The 23,362-nt window shown below is 47.3% G+C and overlaps 2 protein-coding genes across 2 annotated transcripts; both read right to left on the bottom strand.

The window, feature by feature from the left end:
• Positions 1-9,253: 9,253 nt before the first annotated feature.
• On the bottom strand, positions 9,254-10,597 carry LOC123048641 (protein FAR1-RELATED SEQUENCE 5). The gene is made up of 3 exons (XM_044471696.1): positions 10,406-10,597; positions 10,256-10,321; positions 9,254-10,170 (listed from the first exon to the last, which is right to left on the bottom strand). The coding sequence occupies exons 1-3, from the start codon at positions 10,580-10,582 to the stop codon at positions 9,457-9,459; spliced, it is 957 nt and encodes a 318-aa protein (XP_044327631.1). The 5' UTR covers positions 10,583-10,597; the 3' UTR covers positions 9,254-9,456.
• A 922-nt stretch (positions 10,598-11,519) lies between these two features.
• LOC123048640 (uncharacterized) lies at positions 11,520-14,012 on the bottom strand. The gene is made up of 3 exons (XM_044471695.1): positions 13,046-14,012; positions 12,894-12,948; positions 11,520-12,798 (listed from the first exon to the last, which is right to left on the bottom strand). Exons 1-3 carry the CDS (start codon positions 13,966-13,968, stop codon positions 11,626-11,628), a joined length of 2,151 nt encoding a protein of 716 aa, XP_044327630.1. The 5' UTR covers positions 13,969-14,012; the 3' UTR covers positions 11,520-11,625.
• Positions 14,013-23,362: the final 9,350 nt, after the last annotated feature.

Raw genomic sequence — 23,362 nt, 5'->3', positions numbered from 1 at the left:
GCGGCGTTCTTCCGCGGGCGAGGTGGGACTAAAATGCATGGCGCCGGCCGCCCGCCCGTGAGGGAAAAAAATTAAACCGTCCGTCCGCACGCGCCTGGTGACGTGGCAGGCATGCAGACGTGCCCGCGCGGCCCGCCCGCGATCAACGCGGTAGCCCCGCAGTCAACGTGCATGCGCGTCATGCGCGCCGCGTCGCACCCGTCGCGGACCCACCCCCCACGTCCCCCGCCCCACGCCAGCCCACACCTGTCGCGGCCCCTGCCGTCCGCCAATCACGCCGCCCGAGGCGCGCATGCACGCAGGCGGTTTCACGCGCGTGCCGCCTGCCGGACACCACCGCTGCCGCCTGCCGCCGCTGTCGGCTCCTCGCCTGCCACGCGACTGCTGCCGCCTGCCGCTGCGCCTGCCGGACGCCACCGCTGCCGCCTGCCGCCGCTGTCGGCTCCTCGCCTGCCGGACGCCACCGCTGCCGCCTCCTCACATGCCAGCCGACAGGCCCGCCGCCTGGTTTGCCCCACCGCCTGGCATGCCCCCTCCGGACGCGTTGTTCGCGGCGGCCGAGGGTCAAAGCGCCTGCCCGCCTGCCGCGCGGTCATTAACGCGCGGACGTTAATAGCCCCGGCGTCCCACCCGCCACCTCCCCTCACCCGCATCGCTCCGCCCGCAGCCCGCCGCTTTATAAAGGCCCAGCCCGTCCCTTCGACGCCCACCCCGTCCCTCCCACGCCCAGACCCGCACCCGTCCCACCGACGACCACCGTCGATGGCGTTCTTCCGCGGCAGCAGCAGCACCGGTGGCGGCGGCGACGACGACGACAAACCCGGTGCATGGCCGACGAGCATCGGAGTGCCGGAGACGGTGGAGCTCCACCACTACTGCCTCCCCGTGCCGCCGGGCTGTCGTCTTCCCCGCAACTGGAAGATCGACGCGGACGGCTATGCGACGCCGGGTCCCGGCGCGATTGAGGAGGAGCTTCGCAACCACAGCGGCGGCCGACACAACATCGAAGGCCGGAAGAATTTTTGGCACGGAAAAGACTATTGGGAGGTCATGGCAGCCTTTCGCCTTGCGGCGGCCGGCGTGACCCCCGACCTGACGGGCCGCAGCGGCCGTCTTCGCGAACCGCGTCCACCGCACGATTGCCGCAGACGTGGCGGCGGCCACGGTGCGCAACCGGCACCGGCGCCCGCGCCGGCCGCCCCTCCCTCGCCGCCGGAGATAGAGCTGCCGCTGGAGCAGGTCATCCTCCGCGAGGACGGCGATCCAGATGACACCCCGGGGTACCACGTGGCCGTACGGGCGTCGGAGGCTGCGGCGGCAGTGAAGGAAGCCGCCGAGATTGCGGCCGCAATCCAGGCGGCCGAGGCGATGGCGGCGCAGCAGGCGGCGATGGCGGCGCAGCAGGCGGCGATGGCGCCGCCGAAGTGGCAGCAGGCGCCGGCGGCGGAGGAGGAAGAGGATTCGGACGACGTCGCGAACCGGTCCAGCAGCGACGATGACGGCGGCAACGGCCCGGCCGTGATTGACCTCGTTGATAGCGACGCCGATTAGTTTTTTTATTGTGTTGTTTAGTTAATTTGGTTATGTCGTTCTAAGCCTAAGTACTAGACTTTATGTACGAACTAGACTTTATGTACGAACTTATCATCATCGAGTTCGCTCGAGTATGTAAAATATCTTATCTATGTTGAATGAAATTTGAGTGAAATTTGTTTTGTCCATTTCATTTGAGAGTATTGATTTGATGATGCATTTGTACACGAATATATGGTAAAACATAAGAAATTAGTAACGATGCTCAATGTAAAGGTACGTGATTGAATGCATGTAATGAAATGAAATTTTGCGAGTGTGTGTGCATCACGAATTTAGTCCTGCACGCATGATATGACCGAAAATTATCGTGCGTTTTGTGGATGGTCATGCCAACGTGTGGAAAAAGTTTCGTGACGTTTGACGGAATAGAAAAAACCGTAGTTGGGAACCCCTCTCCGGCAGACCGAAAAGTAGCTGGTTGCACTGGGCTACGTGATCGCATGCATGCAAGTGCACCAAAGTGTGCGTACACGTGGGCACGGCCAACGTAGGCCCCCACGCAAGGTTGGAATGAAAACGGATACAAAACGAACGTTGCGTCACGTCCGGCCAGTGTTTTATTGATTTTTGACCGGGAAAACCCTAGAAAGTGCATTGAGCGTCGAAAAAATATGCAAATTGGCGTGGGTGCTGTGGATGGTGATGCCATCGTGTGGAAAAAGTTTCGTGATGTTTGACGGAGTAGGAAAAAAACCGTAGTTGGGAACCCCCTCTCCGGCAGACCGAAAAGTAGCTGGTTGCACTGGGGCTACGTGATCGCATGCATGCAAGTGCACCAAAGTGTGCGTATACGTGCGCACGGCCAACGTAGGCCCCCACGCAAGGTTGGAACGAAAACGGATACAAAACGAACGTTGCGTCACGTCCGGCCAGTGTTTTATTGATTTTTGACCGGGAAAACCCTAGAAAATGCATCGAGCGTCCGAAAAATATGAAAATTGGCGTGGGTGCTGTCGACGGTGATGCCAACGTGTGGAAAAAGTCTCGTGACGTTTGGTGGAGTGAAAAAAAAGTACCTATCAATCAATGTATTTTCGATAATGGTTGTTTTAAAAAAACGAACGCAAGTAATGATTGGAAAAAAACTAATGAATGGGTTCTTAGAAAAAAATTTAATTGATAGGCCCCGCGTATACATGCATATCCATCGGGGGTCAAAGCCCAAGTGGACGCCGCCTCCACGCCTCCACGATCGCCAGTCCACGCCGCCTCAACGCCTCCACGCCGCCTCCACGATCGCCTCCCCCGACGCCATCTGCGGCCGACGCTGCCCCCGACGACACCTCACGCCGCCTCCACGATCGCCTCCCCCGACGCCATCTGCGGCCGACGCCACCTCATGCCGACGCCACGATCGCCTCCCCCGACGCCATCTGCGGCCGACGCCGCCCCCGACGCCACCTCACGCCGACGCCATCTGCCACCGACGCCAGCTCACGCCGACGCACCAGACAGCGATTGCCCCGACACGATCTACCCCGACGCCATCTGCGGCCGACGCCGTCGTCCCCGTCGCCGCGTAACGCCGACGCCATGTTTCATGTGCTTTATCATGGATAACCTTGATCCTAGAATTTTTTATCCTAGATCATTAGAGTGTGTAGTTAGTGCACTAAGTACTGCGTAAGTACATGCATGCATGAGTGGCTGATACATGCACTGTAGATATCATAGTTTTTCTTAGTTCTGTCAAAACCACCTAAGTGTTTGGCTATAGTGTAGTTTTCCCAAACACACCATAAGTTGCACCTTGGAATATGTAATGTGAATGAGGTTATATATCTATGAATTTTATTTGCAGGTTGCGACCGACGCCATCTGCCACCAACGCCACCGTGCCGTCGTCCCCCAGGGCCGGCGCTGAAACCATGGCACGAGGTACTATGCATTCATCATGTACCCATATAAAGTAGCTAACATTATTTTTGCTCCTATTCCTAGCGACGGTGGAGTACGGAGATATTTTTTGTTCGGTTGAGAAGTGGTGTCTCTTGGTCAGCAAACTAAACTCTAGGCAGAAAAAGCGTTTTGCAAGCACTAGTCTGGAAAAAATGCTGATGATTCCTAGTGTGCTCATGCGAAAATGTTTGCTCAAGTTCATTATTAAATCATATGCGTTGGACAGAAAAAGGTTCATCATGCCATCAAAAAATGGTGCGATATCATTGCGCACCGAAGATGTGTTTGACATTTTCGGGCTACAGAACAAGGGCAAAGATGCCATGAAAGCGCTAGGAAAAGGGGGGTTAAAGGCGAAGGTGAAGGTGCCTAGTCGCTTTCTAGATTCCAATACGGGGGAAATGATGATAGACGAGCTGATTGAGAACATCGTTGCCAGTGGCACGTACGATGATGATTTTCTCCGTAGAATTGTTCTGGTTCTTCTAGGCACGGTTCTTGCACCGCAGTCCACGAAAGAAGTTCCTAATGCTTATTACAAGTTAGTGCACGATGTGGAGGCCATCAAAGCATTTAATTGGAACGCGTTTACTTTACGCGTTTGCGTTGAAGGCTTCACAAAGACCTTATCAGATCTTACAAAATTTACTTGGCCGATCGGAAACCTTGCCCTCCTACAGGTAAATCTTATGTTATATTTGTTTCTTTCGAACTATAGTTTGTGAAAAATTTTGCTAATATACTTCATGTTCATGCAGTACTTGTTTTGGGAGAAAGTGCAGCCACTGGATGATGAGGCATTTGATCCATTGGCTCATGAATATCGGTTGATGCTTAATTGGTCAGAAGATGAGGCTAAGAAGCGTGACGCGTACGACACGTCATACGGCCGTGGTAATGGGACGGTAAGTTACTATTAATATGTTACTATTTCGTACTGCATGCACTTATGTTACTATTTATATGTTGAGAAATTTATATTGATTTTACCTGTCACAGATTGATGACGTGATAAGTGAGAAGTACAGGCAGATATTAATTGCTCAGCAAGGAAGAAAGGCGGAGGAAGAATTAGAGCAAGAAGATCGTGCCCAAAAAAAGAAAGATAATAGAGATGAGGCTTCATCGAGCAGGGATAGTGCATTAGATCAAGTGATGAAATGCATCAAAGATATGCAAAAAGAAATTAGACTTCTCCCTCAAAAATGTGCGGAGGTAATATGAGTGATGTTCAGTTTACATTGGATTATTCATAATTTATGCATGTAGTTAATGCTTTCGATGTGTCATTGCAGATAGTAGTGGAGAAGCTGGAGAAGAAAGGTCTTGTATTCAAGCCAAACAAGGGGTCTGATGATGACATTGAGTTTGTGGAGCATAGTGAAGACTGGGTGGGGAAGTATGGTCCATCAAAATACAAATCATCAAAATATTGGACAGATGTAAAATCAACTCCTGCAAAAGAAGATATGGACAACAGGGTGGACGCATCCTTCACCACTGGGAACGGGAATAAATTGGCGCGTGAGAAAGGTGTGCATCACAACACACCTGGTACAGGAGATGAAGGAGACCCCTTCGTTATTGAGGACAATGGTAATTCACCCAACCCATCTCTTGCGACGGTAGACACGAATGACTTTCCGGCTATTACTTCAACCCCCAAGAATATGAATGAAGTGTCAGACGGGTCTAGCGCCGATAAATCTGAGGAGATTAGTATGGATAGTCTGAACACCCGTATTAAAAATGCGAAAGAAAATGGCACTCCGGAGAATGATGGGAAGGGAGAAGGAGAATGATGGGAAACGCAAGAGGAAACAGTCAAAATATTGTCTTTCACCTTACCAGCAGAACGGTGGACGTAAACGTGCAAAGAAAAGTAAGTGCTAGGTAATTTATTCTTGCAACATACTTCTGTCCTTGCATGCACACTTTATTAACTCATTGTTTCTTACTATTTTAGGTCTGTTTGGTATAAGAGCTGCTATGATTAATACTGATTACATTAATGAGGATCACATAGAGGCCGCGAAGGTTTATATCCGGACACTGGCAGACTCGGAGAAGCTTTGCAGCAAAACTGTCGTGCACATGACGGGAATTGGTGGGGAAACATGTACACCTGAAATGCTTGAAGCCATCATTTCGAAAAAGTGGTTGCATGGCGGTGTAAGTATTAGCAATAATTTATTAAGTTGTACATGTCATTTACATAAATTATCTAATAGGCGTATTGATGTTATGTTATTTTGTAGGTCATCAATAGTTATTGCAACCATATGCAGACCCATAATCCTCGTGCTGACCGTCACATATTATCATCTTGGGTGTCCCACTGGCTTATTCTTCGTGCTGATGGAAAGGTTAACAACTCTAAGAGGCATTTTATGGATCACTTCACAAACCAAACTAAAATGGTGTCTAGAGTTACTGAAGAGTATTTCATCAAAGATAAGGTACTTCAGTTTAGTATGATCATTCGTAGTACATCTGTGTGTACACCAACATGAATAAACTTTGTTGTAGGCATACTTTCCTTTTCATGTGGAAGAAAATCATTGGATAACAGTTCTTATGCACAACAAGAAAAAAGAGTTTCAAGTTTTAAACTCTACTGGTAAATGCAGCAAAAGAGTTCTTGCAAAGATTGCTAAGCTGGTAAGCTTGCAACGTTACATAAAACAATATATAGTTATTCGAAACGTACTTCATATGGATTTGTCATTTTTATTTCAGAGGGCAGAAATAGCAAATGATACAAAGGAGGTGAATGCTCTTATTGAAACGGAACATCCTGACGTATCATCCTGGCCAATAAGGGAGTACGATATGCCGTCACAAACAGACGGGTATGTTGCAAATGTTGAATTAGTATGTACTTGTCTGATCCATCAATAATTGACTTGTGGTTTCTTGCAGAGTCTCTTGTGGTCTTTTCGTGGTGAAATGCGTTCAAAACTGGGACGGAGATGATTGGACATTTGAGTTTGATCAAGATGAGGTTAATGCTTCAAGGGGACGCATTCTAGCTGAAATACTTTTTTCAGAGTGCAACACGAAGGAAGTAGTGAAAGAGAAGATCCTCAAGATTATGGAGAAGAAATGAGTCGGAGGATGGGGCGTTGGCTATTATCTCCACTAAATAAACGTGCCGTTGTCGGTACTTGATACAATTTTCATAATAAGACATCTCTATATTGTAATGTGGCATGGTTTAGCATGTTCCGCAACTAAATAAATGTGTCGTGGTCGGTATTTGCTACAATATCTATTTTTCAATGTCACTCTTATTTGCATTATTGTCGGTGACACTCTTATTTGCATCATTGTGGGTGATGATTTTTCAACTTGTTATATAGTGTGATGATTACGCCGCTGTGGCCGGCTTGGCGCTGCTTTTTTATAATGTTTTGTATTTTGTACTGTGATGTAATGCGGACGCCGGCTGCTTTGCTTTCTGTCAAAAAAAGACTTAGAAAAAATATGCCCAACCACCGCAGCCGGGCCCATAGTAGCAAACAGATCATACCCAAATCAAGCCCGAAGGGGGCGACTCGGGCGGCTGATAGAGCCCACTAATGGGCCTGGCAACGGGGTCCAACGGGGCTGCGGGCGTGGATAAGAGAGGATCTCGGTGGAGGGGGCGGAGGCAGCTATTTAAGCCACTCCTCGCGCCCCCATTGCGCCCCACGCTGCACGCGGTCGCCGCAAGGCTCAGGAGGCCTAATTTGCGTTGTCTCGGGTCGGCCCAGTTTGGCCCAATGAAGGCACGCCGCCACTCGCCCCTCCCCCGGCCCACGCCCACTCCCCTCCCCCGCGCGCCGCTGAACTCAGTGTTTAGTCCCACCTCGGAAGCGGGGGCCGTCGAGGACCAGCTTAAATACCTGCCTCCGCCCCCTCCACCGAGCTCCTCTCTACTTAGTACCCGCAGCCACGTTGGACCCCGTGTCTGGGTCCATTAGTGGGCTGAATCGGCCGCCCTAGTCGCCTTCGGGCTAGATTTGGGCAGGTTCTGCCTGCTACTATGGGCCCGGCAGAGGTATTTGGGCATTTTTTTTCGAACTTGCTATTTTGGACAGAAGCAGCAGCCGGCCGCATACATTTCATAACAGTACAAAATAGCAGCGTCCGGCCGCATTTTATCACAGTATAAGAAGTACAAATCCGGTGTACAAATCATCATAAAAAATAAACAAAATTTTGAAACTGCATATATAAACAGTACAAATCATCACGTCACAATACAAATCAAGTTTTCTGGCACACATGTGCGAATAAACATAGCATAGGTTATTTAGACATGACTCGTGCGACCACTTTTATTCTTCTAACCAACCAAGCTGCTTCTCTACGCCCGATTCCTGAACAAAATATAAAAAAATTGGGTGAGAAAAATATAGTCGGTAGAATCAAATTGGCAACATAACAAAACAAAAAGGTAGCAACTCACTTCTCGTTCCGACTACATGTAGCCTTGTTATGACCTGGGAGACTACACAGACTGCACAAAGGACCACTTTTTTTCTCTATAAAATCTTTTGGCCTACCATTCTTTGTAACGTCGGGGCCACCCTTCGACCGCCCCTTCTTAGGTGCACCCTTCGTCGAAACTTTCTGAGGATCACCAATACCAGGCTCAACTTGTTGTGCCTGACTTGCCTCCTTCTTAAGCATAGCATACCTTCTACTTCCTATAAGTTCCTCCTCTGAAATCTTTTTCTGCGCTATTATGTTGTCCAGACACTTCATCAACTCGTCGAACAAGAAGGGATCATTTGCTGCAACATGAGCAGCTTCTGCGGTTTTAATGGTTATTGCACTATACCGTTCTCTCTCCAATGGCCCTGACCAACCCCATCCAAACATATCACTCTTCCGCTGCACAGGCAACCCATCTCTCGCATGTTTGGACAACCGATGCAGGACACAACACTTTGGTATTTCAGTTAAGTTCAGATGATGGAGAACAAACAGAATGTGTTTGCATGGCAGCCCTTTCCGAACCATCCTAAGACAACTGCATGTAATAGTTTCTTCTGAGTTACCTAGTTCATAAACAACATTGTACCTAAACTTGTGGTTATCCTTCCATGTCACCATGAATGTCTGACGCACAATTCCCACGAGCGTCTCAAATATCTCCAGCTGACCCATCTTATGCAAATCATCTTGGAGGATGTAGAAATTAGCAGGTGTGAATACTTTGGCGGCATGCTCCTCAAGGGCCTTATATTCAGTAACCGATGGTGGTTCCTTCTGGAATGCCTCGCAGTCATCGTACGCCTCGTTCTCACGCAAGCGAACTATACAGTTCTCATAATGCACCACCAAATCAACAATTGTCATACCGTAGTCCAGGTGAAGGTGAAGGCAGGAGTTGAGGCTTTCACTCCTCTGGTTACTTCGCATACCAAGAAAAAAACCATCGGAAAGATATGAAGCTGCCCAAAGTCTCCTCTTCCTGTACATCCTGTCAAGCCACTCTTCAGTTCTATCCGTCTTCCACTTATCATGCATAGAAAGCTTTCCATCTCTGCTCAAAGTTCGCTTGAGAGGTGGCATAGTAGAGGAGCGATCTGAACTCATCCAGTGACTTGTAATGCAGGTGCCTCTGCATATTTTTCTCGATATGCCAGGAGCAAAGATGATGGAACACATCTGAAAGGACATTCCGAATAGCCCGGATCATTGCAGCGTCACCGTCTGTGATTATTGACTTTGGCTTCACCTGACAGTTTGCCTTCATAAATGACTGCAGCAGCCACACGTATGTCCCTTCCATCTCGTCAGCAATGATGGCACAACCAAACACTGTGGTGCAACGGTGGTTGTTAACTCCGACAAAGGGGACGAACGGCATACCGTATCTGTTCATCTTATACGTGCTATCAAACACGACCACATCTCCGTAGTCCTGATAGTCCCTCCGCGACTGTGCATCGCACCAGAACATACTCTTCAGTCGCCCTTCCTTGTCACGCACATACTCAAAAAAAACTCAGGGTCCTTCTCCTTCCTGCTCCTCATAATGCCAACTGCCGTCTCTGCATCACCCTTTGCAATGAGCTTCATTTTTTCTCTGCAACAAAGATTGTAAATGTCCCTCCTGATAAGCCCGCACTTATCGTACGAACCGTATCTGCTGATGAAGTTGTCCATTATAATATGCTTTCTTATCCCGGCCGCTTCCATCGCCAATATCTCGGCCCTCTGGCCATCTCCAATCCGTCTGTGTGACCACAAAAAACAAACCTCGTCGGGCCGAGCCATCGCGTGGTTGTGATCATCCACGAATGATGCGACGAACCAAACGCCACGTTCTCTGTCCAGCTTCACCACCATATGTGCACCGCAGTCGCAACGAGTCTCCGGTCTAAGCCTGCGCTTGCGGCCCTCCATGGTTATGAACTTGCTCTGCCTTCTCCCTGCCCTGGAGCAAAGAAACCGCCGGTACCGTATCATTCCCGAAGCACCTCGTTTCACCTTCTGTTTCCTGATGCTAAACCCGTGCTCTCTGGCGTGATTGTTGTAGAATATGTATGCATCCCCTTGCGACCGAAAGGTCATAGCCATGACCTTCCAATGTGTCTCAAGCATCTTCTGCTGCCTTTGAGCCTCCTCAATATCGATCTCTCCCTCATCGTGATCAACGCTAGGACCATCTGACTCCTCCTACAACATTCATTTGAAAATATATATGTCAATTACTATCATTTAAATCATAGTATTGATCGATGTACAACATCTATCAACTAACCTGGCTCAAGTTATCTGCAAATGATTCCTGCCAACTATGTTGCACATTGTCAACATCCACATCTTCCTGCAAATTTGTACACAAAGATATATAGTTAGCCATGTCATACTTTGCAAATTCAAAAATAAAATCAAAATATACGCCACTTACGTTTTCACTATTTGCGCCATGTTCATTATTATGAAAATCATCCGGAGGTAAGATATCATATGACGACACTGAATCATTGTCGCTGCTGTCATCATCTTCGTTCAAATTTTCGTTATCAGTCTTAGCCACCTTATCAGTATCATTCTCGTCCCTCCCGAATGCGGATTCTTTCTCCATGTCAACACGCCTAACTCACAGAACTGCAAAACATTTGAAGTGTTGATTACAACAAGGACAAAAACTCATGTTGGTTTGAAAAAAAAAAGAGAAAGACGTGTAATCCATGAACCCAACAGCTACCATGAATTTTTTTCTTAATGCAATGGTTCAAACAACACTTTTTAGTGTTGTGTGAAACAACTAGTTGAGGTTGCCCAGCGGTGTGTGCATATTGTATGATGTCGTCATGAAAAAAATACAGCGTTCTTTAAATTAAGCCTGCCCTCCACTTACATCCTAGATTCGCCACTTAACTAGCCCTAACTTCCATCCATCATGCCCGCTAGGTTTAGATGACAAACCTTGCCCCGCGGTGTAGGCGTCGCCGGTGTTCGACGACGGCAGCTGTCCCCGCCTTGAATCTAGCAGCCGGCGACGTGCACGACGAGCCACCGGCCGGATGTTTGGCAGGATCCACGACGGGGGGTGGGGAGAGTGGTGCGGAGGCGGCGTGGCACGTCGGGCCCTTCACGTCCGGGCGGTGGATGATGACGGAGAGATGCGGCGACGCACGCTGTTGGGACGGCGACGGCGGCGTTGGACGGGGTCGGAGGGCGGCGATCCGCGGCGGCGGCGATCGGATGGGGCGGGCGAGTAGACGGGGTGGGCGGGCGAGTAGACGGGCCTTCACGTCCGGGCGGTGGACGATGACGGTGAGATGCGGCGACGCACGCCGTTGGGACGGCGACGGCGGCGTCGGACGGGCTCGGACGGCGGCGGCGGACGGGGTCGGAGGGCGGCGATCCGCGGCGGCGGCGATCGGATGGGCCGGGCGAGTAGACGGGGTGGGCGGGCGAGTAGACGGGGTGGGCGGGTGAGTAGATCGTGCTGCCAGTTTGTTTTTTTTTTTTTGCATGCACGCGGTCTACGTACGCCATCCATAATTGTATAATACGAGGTGGGCATACCCTTCTTTCGTATGACCATTCTGCCCTTCTACGTTTTGTTGGGGAGGGTGGGGGGGGTGGGGGGGTCTACCGAAGAAGGCCCAATAGCATGAACTAGTGGTGAGTCACCGTAAATACATCCAAGTCTGGCTGGAACCATATAGCGTTCATGGGCTCCTTGGAACAGAAGGAAGGGTAGTAGCATTGCTCCTGAAATGAGTAGAATGCCTGCGTCCTTCCACCACCTTCGGTCTCAGTATAGTTCGGTAGGAACATCTTGTTACATAAATCATCTCCGGCCGGCGGCACAGCAATCAGAGCATTGCTCCTATCCCAGAACACAGCCGCATCCTCTATACCTTGCAACTCCGACCAAAGCATCTGAGACCGGTCTAGCTTGAACATTCTGACCGATCCATTGGCATTCTTCCGGAAAATGGCAATTAGCTCCCCCTTCCACTCCACCAGATAGTTGCACTCCCGTTCACGAAGATGCACCTCATCGCTTCCACGTATTGGTTGATCCGGCTTTTTGAGGACGCAAAATTCCATCTCATCCTCGTTCGGGTCCACGACTCCAAGCCTGCCATTGATGTCCAGAAAATAGAAGACTCCGTCTAGGAAGACGGGGCTGTGAGATGCCATGAAGAACGGTGCGTCATCGTCGCTTAAGCATTCTTCCTTCCACTCTTCATCTCCCATTCGCCAAGTTTGTATAATGATAACTTCGCCGCCAGGGGTAGATCCTACGGCGAGGACCACGAAGTCCGAAGAACCTGGTACCGAAGAAAACGACAATCCTTTGAGGCCAAGGACATCCAAAGGTGGAAGAGCAATCACATGGCCACCATCCGAGTAATTCTTGAACGGATTCACTAGGAAGAACATGTGGTCGCCGCTTCTTGACATGATGACCCAACCGTTCTTTGTGTAATGCAATAAATGCGATCCCCATGATTTGAGACTTGAAGCGGGGATGTAAACCTTGATGATGTATTTCTTCTTGCTCACTGGATCGAAAATCTCGAGAAGATCCTCCTTGGTCCTACCTGCTGACCGAGTTGTCATGAGCAATGGCGACACTTTTGCATCTTGGATCGGGCTGTTATTGGAGTTCCATTGCTTGCAGACAGCATTAATGTGTATGAAATCAATGAATGAAATCTTGGATAGTAGTAGCTGCAGCAAGTCGGTATCGAGTTCACACCACCGCCTCTCATCGGGAGAGGCCGTAGTGCCCTCTTTTTCTTCCTCTCTGCGGCAATGTGCAGTTCTTCTTTGAATCACCTATCAAGTATATAGGTTAATTTGCCTTGTTTAATTCTAATTTGCACTAAGCTAGTCTAATTAGTTGTCAATAATATAATAATGTACAGACTTACCTCATTGGAGACATCATCAGGAGTGTCAATGGATCGTGCTGCTTTCAAACCGAAGCTGGTACATACATAAAAACATTATTAAACCATCTCACAAATAATATACTACCACTCCTACTAATCAACCGAGTGAAATAAACGTCCACTAAACTTACCTAGTGGGAAGAGCCCAGAGTAGTTGGTCCTCATCACATCCCTTGACTACACTGAGCCTTATGGTCATATTGTCCAGAGACATGGTATAGACACCAGCTTCACCGCAATCTCTGTGAAGCATATGGATGCAGTTGGGCTGGGTTCCTGCTTCAGCCGCCGATGGGACCGCGAAAGAAAACCTACCCACGAAAAATGTTCTGTCCCCAATAGTTTCAACCGCCTCCCACGCGTTGTCATCTCGATTCCATCGAAAAACCTTTATATCCACAACCTCTGACGGGTAGCCAAAGTTGCAGCAGCGCACCAAGAAGAGATCTCCACCAGGGCATGCTACCGGGTAGCACTTGTACCCTTCGTGCACGGGGCAGGACGGCGGATGCCTCTCCATCGTCTTGACGGCCAACGTCGGGCTCGACGCATCGACGGCCACCAGGGATAGCATGGTCGTTGCGTACACCCTCCCCTCCGGGCCGGCGGTTATGGGGCCGTCGAACTCGTCTCCCTCCTCGGGGAGGTCCACTTGGAGGCAGGACCACTCAGCATCGCCGAGACGGCAGTGGATGAGGGACGTCATACCCGTAAAAAAGCTGAGCACAACGGTGCAGTCGGGTGGGGTTTGCGACGAGAGCGCGCAGCTGAACAGCAGGTGCGGCGGTGGCGCGTCCTCGGGCAAGGGCGGGAGAGCGATCACAGTGGGGGCCGACGGCGACGTATCAGCGATGCTCACGAGGGAGCACCCGTTGGTAACCTCGTCGAGCATGAGCGACCAACCTCCATCCAGGCCGATGCATCGTTTCCCTTCCAGCACCGGCATGCCCGGCGCGTCGTCCCAGCGGCGCCATCCCTCGAACGGTGCGACGAGGACGGGCTTGCTCGTGCCGTTGAATTGTACCAACCACGGCTGCTGCTGTGTCTTGGCCATGAAGTAGCGTTCTTCAATGTCTGTTGCGGAGCGCGTCTGGGACTTCTGGATCGATCGCTTTTTTGGGGGAGAAAAGTCTGGACTATCTGATTATATATAGAGAGAATACCTAATCCGTCCGTGTCCGCCAGGAACTAAGCTCTGAATTGGCCATGACTTCTGTCTTCTGTGTTCCGATTATCTTCCGTAATTTACGCTCAACATGTGGGCCCTCCGCGTGCGCGCGGCCCAACTGTTTGGCGGCGTTGCGGCTACTTGCACGGCCTCAGGAGCACAGCCCTACTGCTTGGCATTAGGTGCTGCAGTAATACGTACTTCTTCGAATGGATTTACCTTCTGATTGTGACATTGCATATGTGTTCTTCGACTGTTCGTACAAATGCCCTTGGGTTATGAAGATTGAAAGATAATATTTAAAGGAAGAGTTGTGATGTACACGAATGGTAATTAAATGATGCTTAGTGCTACAACTATATTTTCCCGAGAGGTAATCTTCTACTCCCTCCTTTCCAAAATAGATGACCCAACCAAAGTTAGTACAAAGTTGGGTCATCTATTTGAAACGGAGGGAGTAGCTCACTGCTTAGGTTTTTATGTCTAGCTGGTCGAAGTTATTTCTTATTGGGAATTCCACGAATTAAACATTTGGCACCATCTGTTGTTTGTATATATTTAAAGTACAACTCAATTAGTTGTTGATTACTGTTGCAGCTGTCAGATTTAGATACCGGTTTACTTAGGTCCATAACATTTTTCCAATGATTAGTAAGTCGCTCCATTTCAAGTCTCTAGTCATGATCTTGCATAAATTATTCATTGTGCATTCGATTTTCTTTTACCCCTTCAATGGCACTCATGAACAGTTGAATCAAGATTGCATATCATATTGGCGATGTTTTTAAGGTGTCCTTCCTTGGACGCTTAGGTGGCAAGGTGCCCTTGCACTGCCTTACAATGATGCCCGCTTTAGGCGCTTAGGCGACAGGGCGGTTGATGCTTGACTTAGGTCGCCTTAGAGCAACTCCTGACGATCCTCTACAAAATAGAGTATCCAGTCAAGTAAAGCTTAGCGGAGTATATTTACTCCACTAACTTTTGGCTCGATCTAGCCGATCCCCTAAATATAACAGAGTATAATTTTATTTTTTCTAATTTATGCAATTCTAGTTTATATTGTAACTACACATTAGCACACAAATAGAAACTAAACATAACTATGAAGGTTCAAGCACATCACGAATCTAGTTTACAAACCGAATTCAAAGTTTACAAACCGAAATATTCAAAATTAAAATCACCGAATGGTTCAAATGTAGCAAATAACTAAACACAACTAGGAGCCAGTGATGCTCAACAAGATCTTCTTGAAGCTGGTTATGAACTTGTCAGTTCTCGATCCTGTGATGCACTTCAAGGAATGCCTGGGTCCTATTTGCATCGTGCTCTGGCTCAAGACGAGTCCTGTTGGTGATGTATCGAAAGTTCTCAGGCATATCTCTCTCATCTTCAAGGATCATGGTATGCAATATGATGCAACAAGTTATGATTTGTCATAGAACCTTGGAGCTCCGATACTCGGCAGAGCCACAAACAATTGCAAAGCGCTTCTGAAGCACACCTAAGGCTCTTTCCACATCTTTCCTAGCCGCTTCTTAACGTTGGGCAAAGTGAATATTTTTGTTACCTTTTAGACGCAGAATTGTTTTGACTAATGTGCCCCATGGGGGATAGATGCCATCAGCAATGTAGTAACCCATTGTGTGTGTCCATTGATTGTATAGTTGCATGGAGGAGCATCTCCTGTAATAAGCCTAGCAGAGAGTAGTGATGTGGATAACACATTCAGGTCATTATGACACCTAGGCAAACCAAAAAAATGAATGCCATGTCCAAAGATCCTTCGTTGCAACTGCCTCAAGAATGATCGTTGGATTGTTGCAGTGACCTTTGTACTGGCCTTTTCACCCTGCGGGACAATTCTTTCATGTCCAGCATACAGTCAAGTGTTGGAAATATGCCCTAGAGGCAATAATAAAATGGTTATTATTGTATTTCCTTGTTCATGATAATTGTCTATTGTTCATGCTATAATTGTATTAACTGGAAACCGTAATACATGTGTGAATACATAGACCACAACATCTCCCTAGTAAGCCTCTAGTTGACTAGCTCATTGATCAATAGATGGTTATGGTTTCCTGACCATGGACATTGGATGTCATTGATAACGGGATCACATCATTAGGAGAATGATGTGATGGACAAGACCCAATCCTAAGCATATATAGCACAAGATCGTGTAGTTCGTTTGCTAAGAGCTTTTCTAATGTCAAGTATCGTCTCCTTAGACCATGAGATTGTGCAACTCCCGGATACTGTAGGAATGCTTTGGGTGTACCAAACGTCACAACGTAACTGGGTGGCTATAAAGGTGCACTACATGTATCTCCGAAAGTGTCTGTTGGGTTGGCACGAATCTGAGACTGGGATTTGTCACTCCGTATGACGGAGAGGTATCTCTGGGCCCACTCGGTAATGCATCATCATAATGAGCTCAATGTGACTAATGAGTTAGCCACGGGATCATGCGGTACGGAACGAGTAAAGATACTTGCCGGTAACGAGATTGAACGAGGTATTGGGATACCGACGATCGAATCTCGGGCAAGTAATATACCGATTGACAAAGGGAATTGTATACGGGATTGATTGAATCCCCAACATCATGGTTCATCCGATGAGATCGTCGTGGAACATGTGGGAGCCAACATGGGTATCCAGATCCCGCTGTTGGTTATTGGCCGGAGAACGTCTCGGTCATGTCTGCATGGTTCCCGAACCCGTAGGGTCTACACACTTAAGGTTCGGTGACGCTAGAGTTGTTATGGGAAATAGTATGTGGTTACCGAAGGTTGTTCGGAGTCCCGGATGAGATCCCGGACATGACGAGGAGCTCCGGAATGGTCCGGAGGTGAAGATCGGTATATTGGACGAAGGGTATTGGAGTCCGGAATTGTTCCGGGGGTACCAGGCTATCGCCAGCATGTGGCCGCCGCCCCTCCCCTAGGGAACCCTAGGGCGCCTCCTCCACCCCCCTTCCCCCTATATATAGTGAGGGAGAGAGAGGGCAGCCGCACCCCTTGCCTGGCGCAGCCCTCTCCTCCTCCAACTCCTCCTCCTCCTCCTCCTCCTCCTCCTCCGTAGTGCTTAGCGAAGCTCTGCCGGAGAACCACGAGCTCCATTGCCACCATGCCGTCGTGCTGCTCGAGTTCTCCCTCACTTCTCCTCTCCCCTTGCTGGATCAAGAAGGAGGAGACGTCCCCGGGCTGTACGTGTGTTGAACGCGGAGGCGCCGTCCGTTCGGTGCTAGATCGGATCTTCCGCGATTTGAATCGCCGCGAGTACGACTCCATCAACCGCGTTCTTGTAACGCTTCCGCCTAGCGATCTTCAAGGGTATGAAGATGCACTCACTCTCTCTCGTTGCTAGCATCTCCTAGATTGATCTTGGTGACACATAGGAAAATTTTGAATTATTGCTACGTTCCCCAACAATGGTATCAGAACTAGGTCTATGCGTAGATTCTATGCACGAATAGAACACAAAGTAGTTGTGGGCGATGATTTGTTCAATTTGCTTGCCGTTACTAGTCTTATCTTGATTCAGCGGCATTGTGGGATGAAGCGGCCCGGACCGACCTTACACGTACACTTACATGAGACAGGTTCCACCGACTGACATGCACTTGATGCATAAGGTGGCTAGCGGGTGTCTGTCTCTCCCACTTTAGTTGGATCGGATTCGATGAAAAGGGTCCTTATGAACGGTAAATAGCAATTGGCATATCACCGTTGTGGCTTTTGCGTAGGTAAGAAACGTTCTTGCTAGAAACCCATAGCAGCCACGTAAAACATGCAACAACAATTAGAGGACGTCTAACTTGTTTTTGCAGGGTATGCTATGTGATGTGATATGGCCAAAAGGATGTGATGAATGATATATGTGATGTATGAGATTGATCATGTTCTTGTGATAGGAATCACGACTTGCATGTCGATGTGTATGACAACCGGCAGGAGCCATAGGAGTTGTCTTAATTTATTGTATGACCTGCGTGTCAATGAAAAACGCCATGTAATTACTTTACTTTATTGCTAACCGTTAGCCATAGTAGTAGAAGTAATAGTTGGCGAGACAACTTCATGAAGACATGATGATGAAGATCATGGTGTCATACCGGTGACGAAGGTGATCATGCCGCGCCTCGAAGATGGAGATCAAAAGGCGCAAGCTGAACCTCGATAGTCGTTTGTGGATGTTGCGAACATCTGACATACACGTTTTGATCACTACGTGATAGTTCAGTGCGTAAGGTTAAAACAGTATAGAATTGAGGCACCGAAGACGTTTTTGAAACGTCGCGGAACATATGAGATGTTTCAAGGGCTGAAATTGGGATTTCAGGCTCGTGCCCACGTCAAGGGGTGTGAGACCTCCGACAAGTTTCTTAAGCCTACAAACTAAGGGAGAAAAGCTCAATCGTTGAGCATGTGCTCAGATTGTCTGAGTACTGCAATCGCTTGAATCGAGTGGGAGTTGTCTTCCAGATGAGATAGTGATGGTTCTCCAAAGTCACTGCCACCAAGCTACTAGAGCTTCGTGATGGACTATAACATATCAGGGATAGATATGATGATCCTTGAGCTATTCGCGATGTTTGACACCGCGAAAGTAGAAATCAAGTAGAAGCATCAATTGTTGATGGTTAGTAAAACCACTAGTTTCAAGAAGGGCAAGGCAAGAAGGGATACTTCATGAAACGGCAAATCAGTTGCTGCTCTAGTGAAGAAACCCAAGGTTGAACCCAAACCCGAGACTAAGTGCTTCTGAAATGAGGGGAACGGTCACTGAAGCAGAACTGCCCTAGATACTTCGTAGATGAGAAGGCTGGCAAGGTCGACAGAAGTATATTGGATATACATTATATTAATGTGTACTTTACTATTACTCCTAGTAGCACCAGGGTATTAGATACCAGTACGGTTGCTAAGTGTTAGTAACTCGAAATAAAAGCTGCGGAAAAACGGAGACTAGCTAAAGGTGAGATGACGATATGTGTTGGAAGTGTTTCCAAGGTTGATGTGATCAAGCATCGCATGCTCCATCTACCATCGAGATTGGTGTTAAACCTAAATAATTGTTATTTGGTGTTTGCGTTGAGCATAGACATGATTGGATTATGTTTATCGCAGTACGGTTATTCATTTAAGGAGAATAATGGTTACTCTGTTTATTCGAATAATACCTTCAATGGTCTTGCACCTAAAATGAATGGTTTATTGAATCTCGATCGTAGTGATACACATGTTCATGCCAAAAGATATAAGATAGTAATGATAGTACCACATACTTATGGCACTACCATTTGAGTCATATTGGTATAAAACGCATGAAGAAGCTCCATGTTGATGGATCTTTGGACTCACTCGTTTTTGAAAAGATTGAGACATGCGAACCATGTCTATTGGTATATATGCATGAAGAAACTCCATGCAGATGGATCGTTTGAACTCACTTGATTTTGAATCACTTGAGACATGCAAATCATACCACATGGGCAAGATGACTGAAAGGCCTCGTTTTCAGTGAGATGGAACAAAAGAGCAACTTGTTGGAAGTAATACATTTGATGTGTGCAATCCAATGAGTGCTGAGGCACGCAGTGAATATCGTTATGCTCTTACTTCACAGATGATTTGAGTAGATTCCGAGTATATTTACTTGATGAAACACAAGTCTGAAATCTTGAAAGGTTCAAGTAATTTCAGAGTGAAATTGAAGATCATCGTGACAAGAGGATAAAATGTCTATGATATGATCATAGAGATAAATATCTGAGTTACGAGTTTGGTACACAATTAAGACATTGTGGAAATTGTTTCACGACTAATACCGCCTGGAACACCATAGTGTGATGGTGTGTCCGAACATCATAGCTGCACCCTATTGGATATGGTGCATACCATGATGTCTCTTATCGAGTTACCACTATCGTTTATGGGTTAGGCATTAGAGACAACCGCATTCACTTTAAATAGGGCACCACGTAATTCCGTTGAGATGACACCGTATGAACTATGGTTTAGAAAAACCGAAGTTGTCGTTTCTTAAAAGTTTGGGGCTGCGACGCTTATGTGAAAAAGTTTCAGGCTGATAAGCTCGAATCCAAAGCGGATGAATGCATCTTCATAGAATACCCAAAGGAACCCGCCGCCCCTCCCCTAGGGAACCCTAGGGCGCCTCATCCACCCCCTTCCCCCTATATATAGTGAGGGAGAGAGAGGGCAGCCGCACCCCTTGCCTGGCGCAGCCCTCTCCTCCTCCAACTCCTCCTCCTCCTCCGTAGTGCTTAGCGAAGCTCTGCCGGAGAACCACGAGCTCCATTGCCACCATGCCGTCGTGCTGCTGGAGTTCTCCCTCAACTTCTCCTCTCCCCTTGCTGGATCAAGAAGGACGAGACGTCCCCGGGCTGTACATGTGTTGAACGCGGATGCGCCGTCCGTTCGGTGCTAGATCGGATCTTCCGCGATTTGAATCGCCGCGAGTATGACTCCATCAACCGCGTTCTTGTAACGCTTCCGCTTAGCGATCTTCAAGGGTGTGAAGATGCACTCCCTCTCTCTCGTTGCTAGCATATCCTAGATTGATCTTGGTGACACGTAGGAAAATTTTGAATTATTGCTACGTTCCCCAACATCAAGTGCCCAAGCATCCTTGGCCATCCTCTTGCTTCACTATCTGCCATTAGCCTCTCTGTCTTCCTCATTGGGTGTCGTCAAGTACTCTAGTTCGAAAACATCAACCACTGCTTTAGTGAACCTTCGAACGACCTCCAAGATTGAGACTTCACCAATGCAGACATAGTTTTGAATTGCATCGGTCGAACACCCATATGCCAAAACTCAAAAAGTCGCAATGCACTGGTCCTGGCCTAGGTCGGTGAGGGATTGAGCGTAGGGGTCGCGGAGGCCGTTGTTGACAGCAAACTCGACGGCATAGTCCCGCTTCAGCGCGATGCCGCCATGGAGGACCTTGCGGCATAGTCGGTGCACACGACGAAGGAGCAGTGATAGGAGCTCAGGAAAAAATCTTCTGTTAATAAATGGCAACTGCGCGGGATTACCGATTTGTTGTTGAGAAATATCTGATTTTGTTTTGACTGGTTATTGCGGAAAATCTTTTGTCTGTCTTTTTTAGGAAGCTGATCTCATATATATGCATGGTGCATTTCTAAATTCTCAATTACCTAATATTATGTGATTGAATTGAATCGATATCTGCTAAAACGAACAAGGAGGATCGGGCGAATCGGTTTTTGGTGGGAGGGTGAAAACCAGCATGGCGGGGTGATGGTGGGAGGTGGAGGCAAAACAGAACCATGCGTACCGGCGTACCAATTCCCCCTTTAGGAGTAGAGATAAAATTTGTTTTTTATTGCCTTGAAGTCAACACTCAAAATGGAGAAACCACCCGAATTAGGAGACATGGCTAGGAGAAACCACCAGAGGACGCCATCAAGCTGAATGTGGATGCTGGTTTCGACATTGATAGTGGCACCGGCGCTACAGGTGCTATACTTTGAGACCACTCCGATTTCTTTGTGGCGGCATCTTGCAACAACATCCCTTTTATTGGAGAAGCGGCTATGGCAGAAGAACGAGGCTTAAGAGATGGACTTTTCCTCGAAAGTGAAATTGGATGCAAGAAGCTATGCGTAGAAGGCGATTACATGGAAGTCATTGAAATCATGCAAAACGGAGGAAGTTCGCTTGGACCTGCAGCAACAATATATGAAGAATGCTCTTTCTTAGCTTGTAATTTTATTTCTATAATTTTTTCTCATTGTCCTAGGGAAACTAATATGGCGGCAAATTTGTTGGCTAGGAATTCGGAGGTCTCTCGAACTATTGTATGGAAATTAGAGCCTCTGGATTTTCTACTAGATGTATTGACAAACGATGTATGGCGGTTATCACATGAAATATAAAACCGCTATGATGGCATTTCCCTAAAAAAAAGTCAATACTCGGTTTTTATTCGCGAAAATTTATATACTAGTGCAAAAAAATGTCAAGTTCATTCTAAAAAAAACTTCTAACATTTTTTACTTTTATTTTAATTATGTTTTCTCTATATGAGGTGTATATACCCAAGAACCAAAGGGTGTTTCCCACGCTTGCTGCCTCGTTCCCGCTTTCAAGGACAGCAGCACGCGGTAGATCAGTTGGGCGGGGCCGACTCCCGTGCGTTATTTAGCACCCCAAAAATCTTTCTCCCTTTTTTTTGACCAACACTTAGCGTGTCACCCGTACTGGGCCGACTTTTTCTTCCTAGGAGGTACCTGGTTGAACTAAAAAAAGGTAGATCCAGTAAAAAAACTAAAAAAAAAGATGGTAGCTAGTAGCAATGGTCATTTCTTAATTCATTCATTCTATTTTCTATCCTAAAAAAATAATTCTTTTTCTTATCTTATTGGTTTATTTTTTAATTTTATTTTTCATTCATTCATTTATTTTTCCTGATTTATTATATATTTATTTTCCTTACTATTGGTTTTATTTTTAATATATTTTATTTTTATCTTTTTCACTCATTGCTTTGTATAAGTGAAATCCAGCATGAACTAGAGTAACAAAAATACAAAACACAAATCAATATTTTGTTCTTTTATCTATATGTTGATGGAATTAGGATTTCGAATTTTGGGGGATTGTAGACACATATCTTGTGGACATTCAGAAAAATGTTTAGGAATTTTTTTTAAACTTTTGGATTTGAATTTTGTGCTATCATGGTACCACCTAATGGGTGGTTCCCCTATGGTATATAGGTAGCTATTAGTGTATTGTTATATTTTACAAAAGCAAATCACATGAACGGTCGAGCATTTAGCAAATCTCGAGGCGAGCATGCGCATTATGTGGGTCGGCCCAAGGAGAGCGACGTCCCTCTACAACATGAAAAAAAAGAACATGCTGCTATAGTGACTAAAAAAACATGCTGCTATAAGCATCTTATATGGGTCTTGTACTACCCCTCAAAAAAAATATGGGTCTTGTACTTTCTTTGTATGAGACTCCAGAATCTGCAAGGTAGAAACTAACCAAATATATGGGTTCATTGATTTGTCATGAAAAATCTCAACACCTTTCCTCCGCATTCTCGCTTTTCAAATCAATCATCGGTGCATCCATCTGAAGTGTCAAAAAAACGTCTTACATTATGGAATGAAGGGAGTAGGGTTTTTTTTTCATATATTTATATCGGTTGTTCAGTTGTTGGTCCCTGAATGATTTTGGCACCACACAAAACTCCTGCACCCCGATCATTTGGC

This window comes from Triticum aestivum, chromosome 2D (genome assembly GCF_018294505.1).
Source record: "Triticum aestivum cultivar Chinese Spring chromosome 2D, IWGSC CS RefSeq v2.1, whole genome shotgun sequence".
Taxonomy (NCBI): Eukaryota; Viridiplantae; Streptophyta; class Magnoliopsida; order Poales; family Poaceae; genus Triticum; species Triticum aestivum.
This window is presented reverse-complemented; position numbering and strand designations above follow the sequence as displayed.

What these genes read in the sequence shown, in the direction of transcription:
- LOC123048641 (XM_044471696.1), bottom strand. Translation starts at nt 10,582, where the DNA reads ATGGAGAAAGAATCCGCATTCGGGAGGGACGAGAATGATACTGATAAG. An exon ending in ATGGCGCAAATAGTGAAAAC is followed by an intron (nt 10,322 to 10,405) that starts GTAAGTGGCGTA and finishes ACAAATTTGCAG; the next exon opens with GAAGATGTGGATGTTGACAA. An exon ending in TTGCAGATAACTTGAGCCAG is followed by an intron (nt 10,171 to 10,255) that starts GTTAGTTGATAG and finishes TGAATGTTGTAG; the next exon opens with GAGGAGTCAGATGGTCCTAG.
- LOC123048640 (XM_044471695.1), bottom strand. Translation starts at nt 13,968, where the DNA reads ATGGCCAAGACACAGCAGCAGCCGTGGTTGGTACAATTCAACGGCACG. An exon ending in CTCTGGGCTCTTCCCACTAG is followed by an intron (nt 12,949 to 13,045) that starts GTAAGTTTAGTG and finishes TGTATGTACCAG; the next exon opens with CTTCGGTTTGAAAGCAGCAC. An exon ending in CTGATGATGTCTCCAATGAG is followed by an intron (nt 12,799 to 12,893) that starts GTAAGTCTGTAC and finishes TATACTTGATAG; the next exon opens with GTGATTCAAAGAAGAACTGC.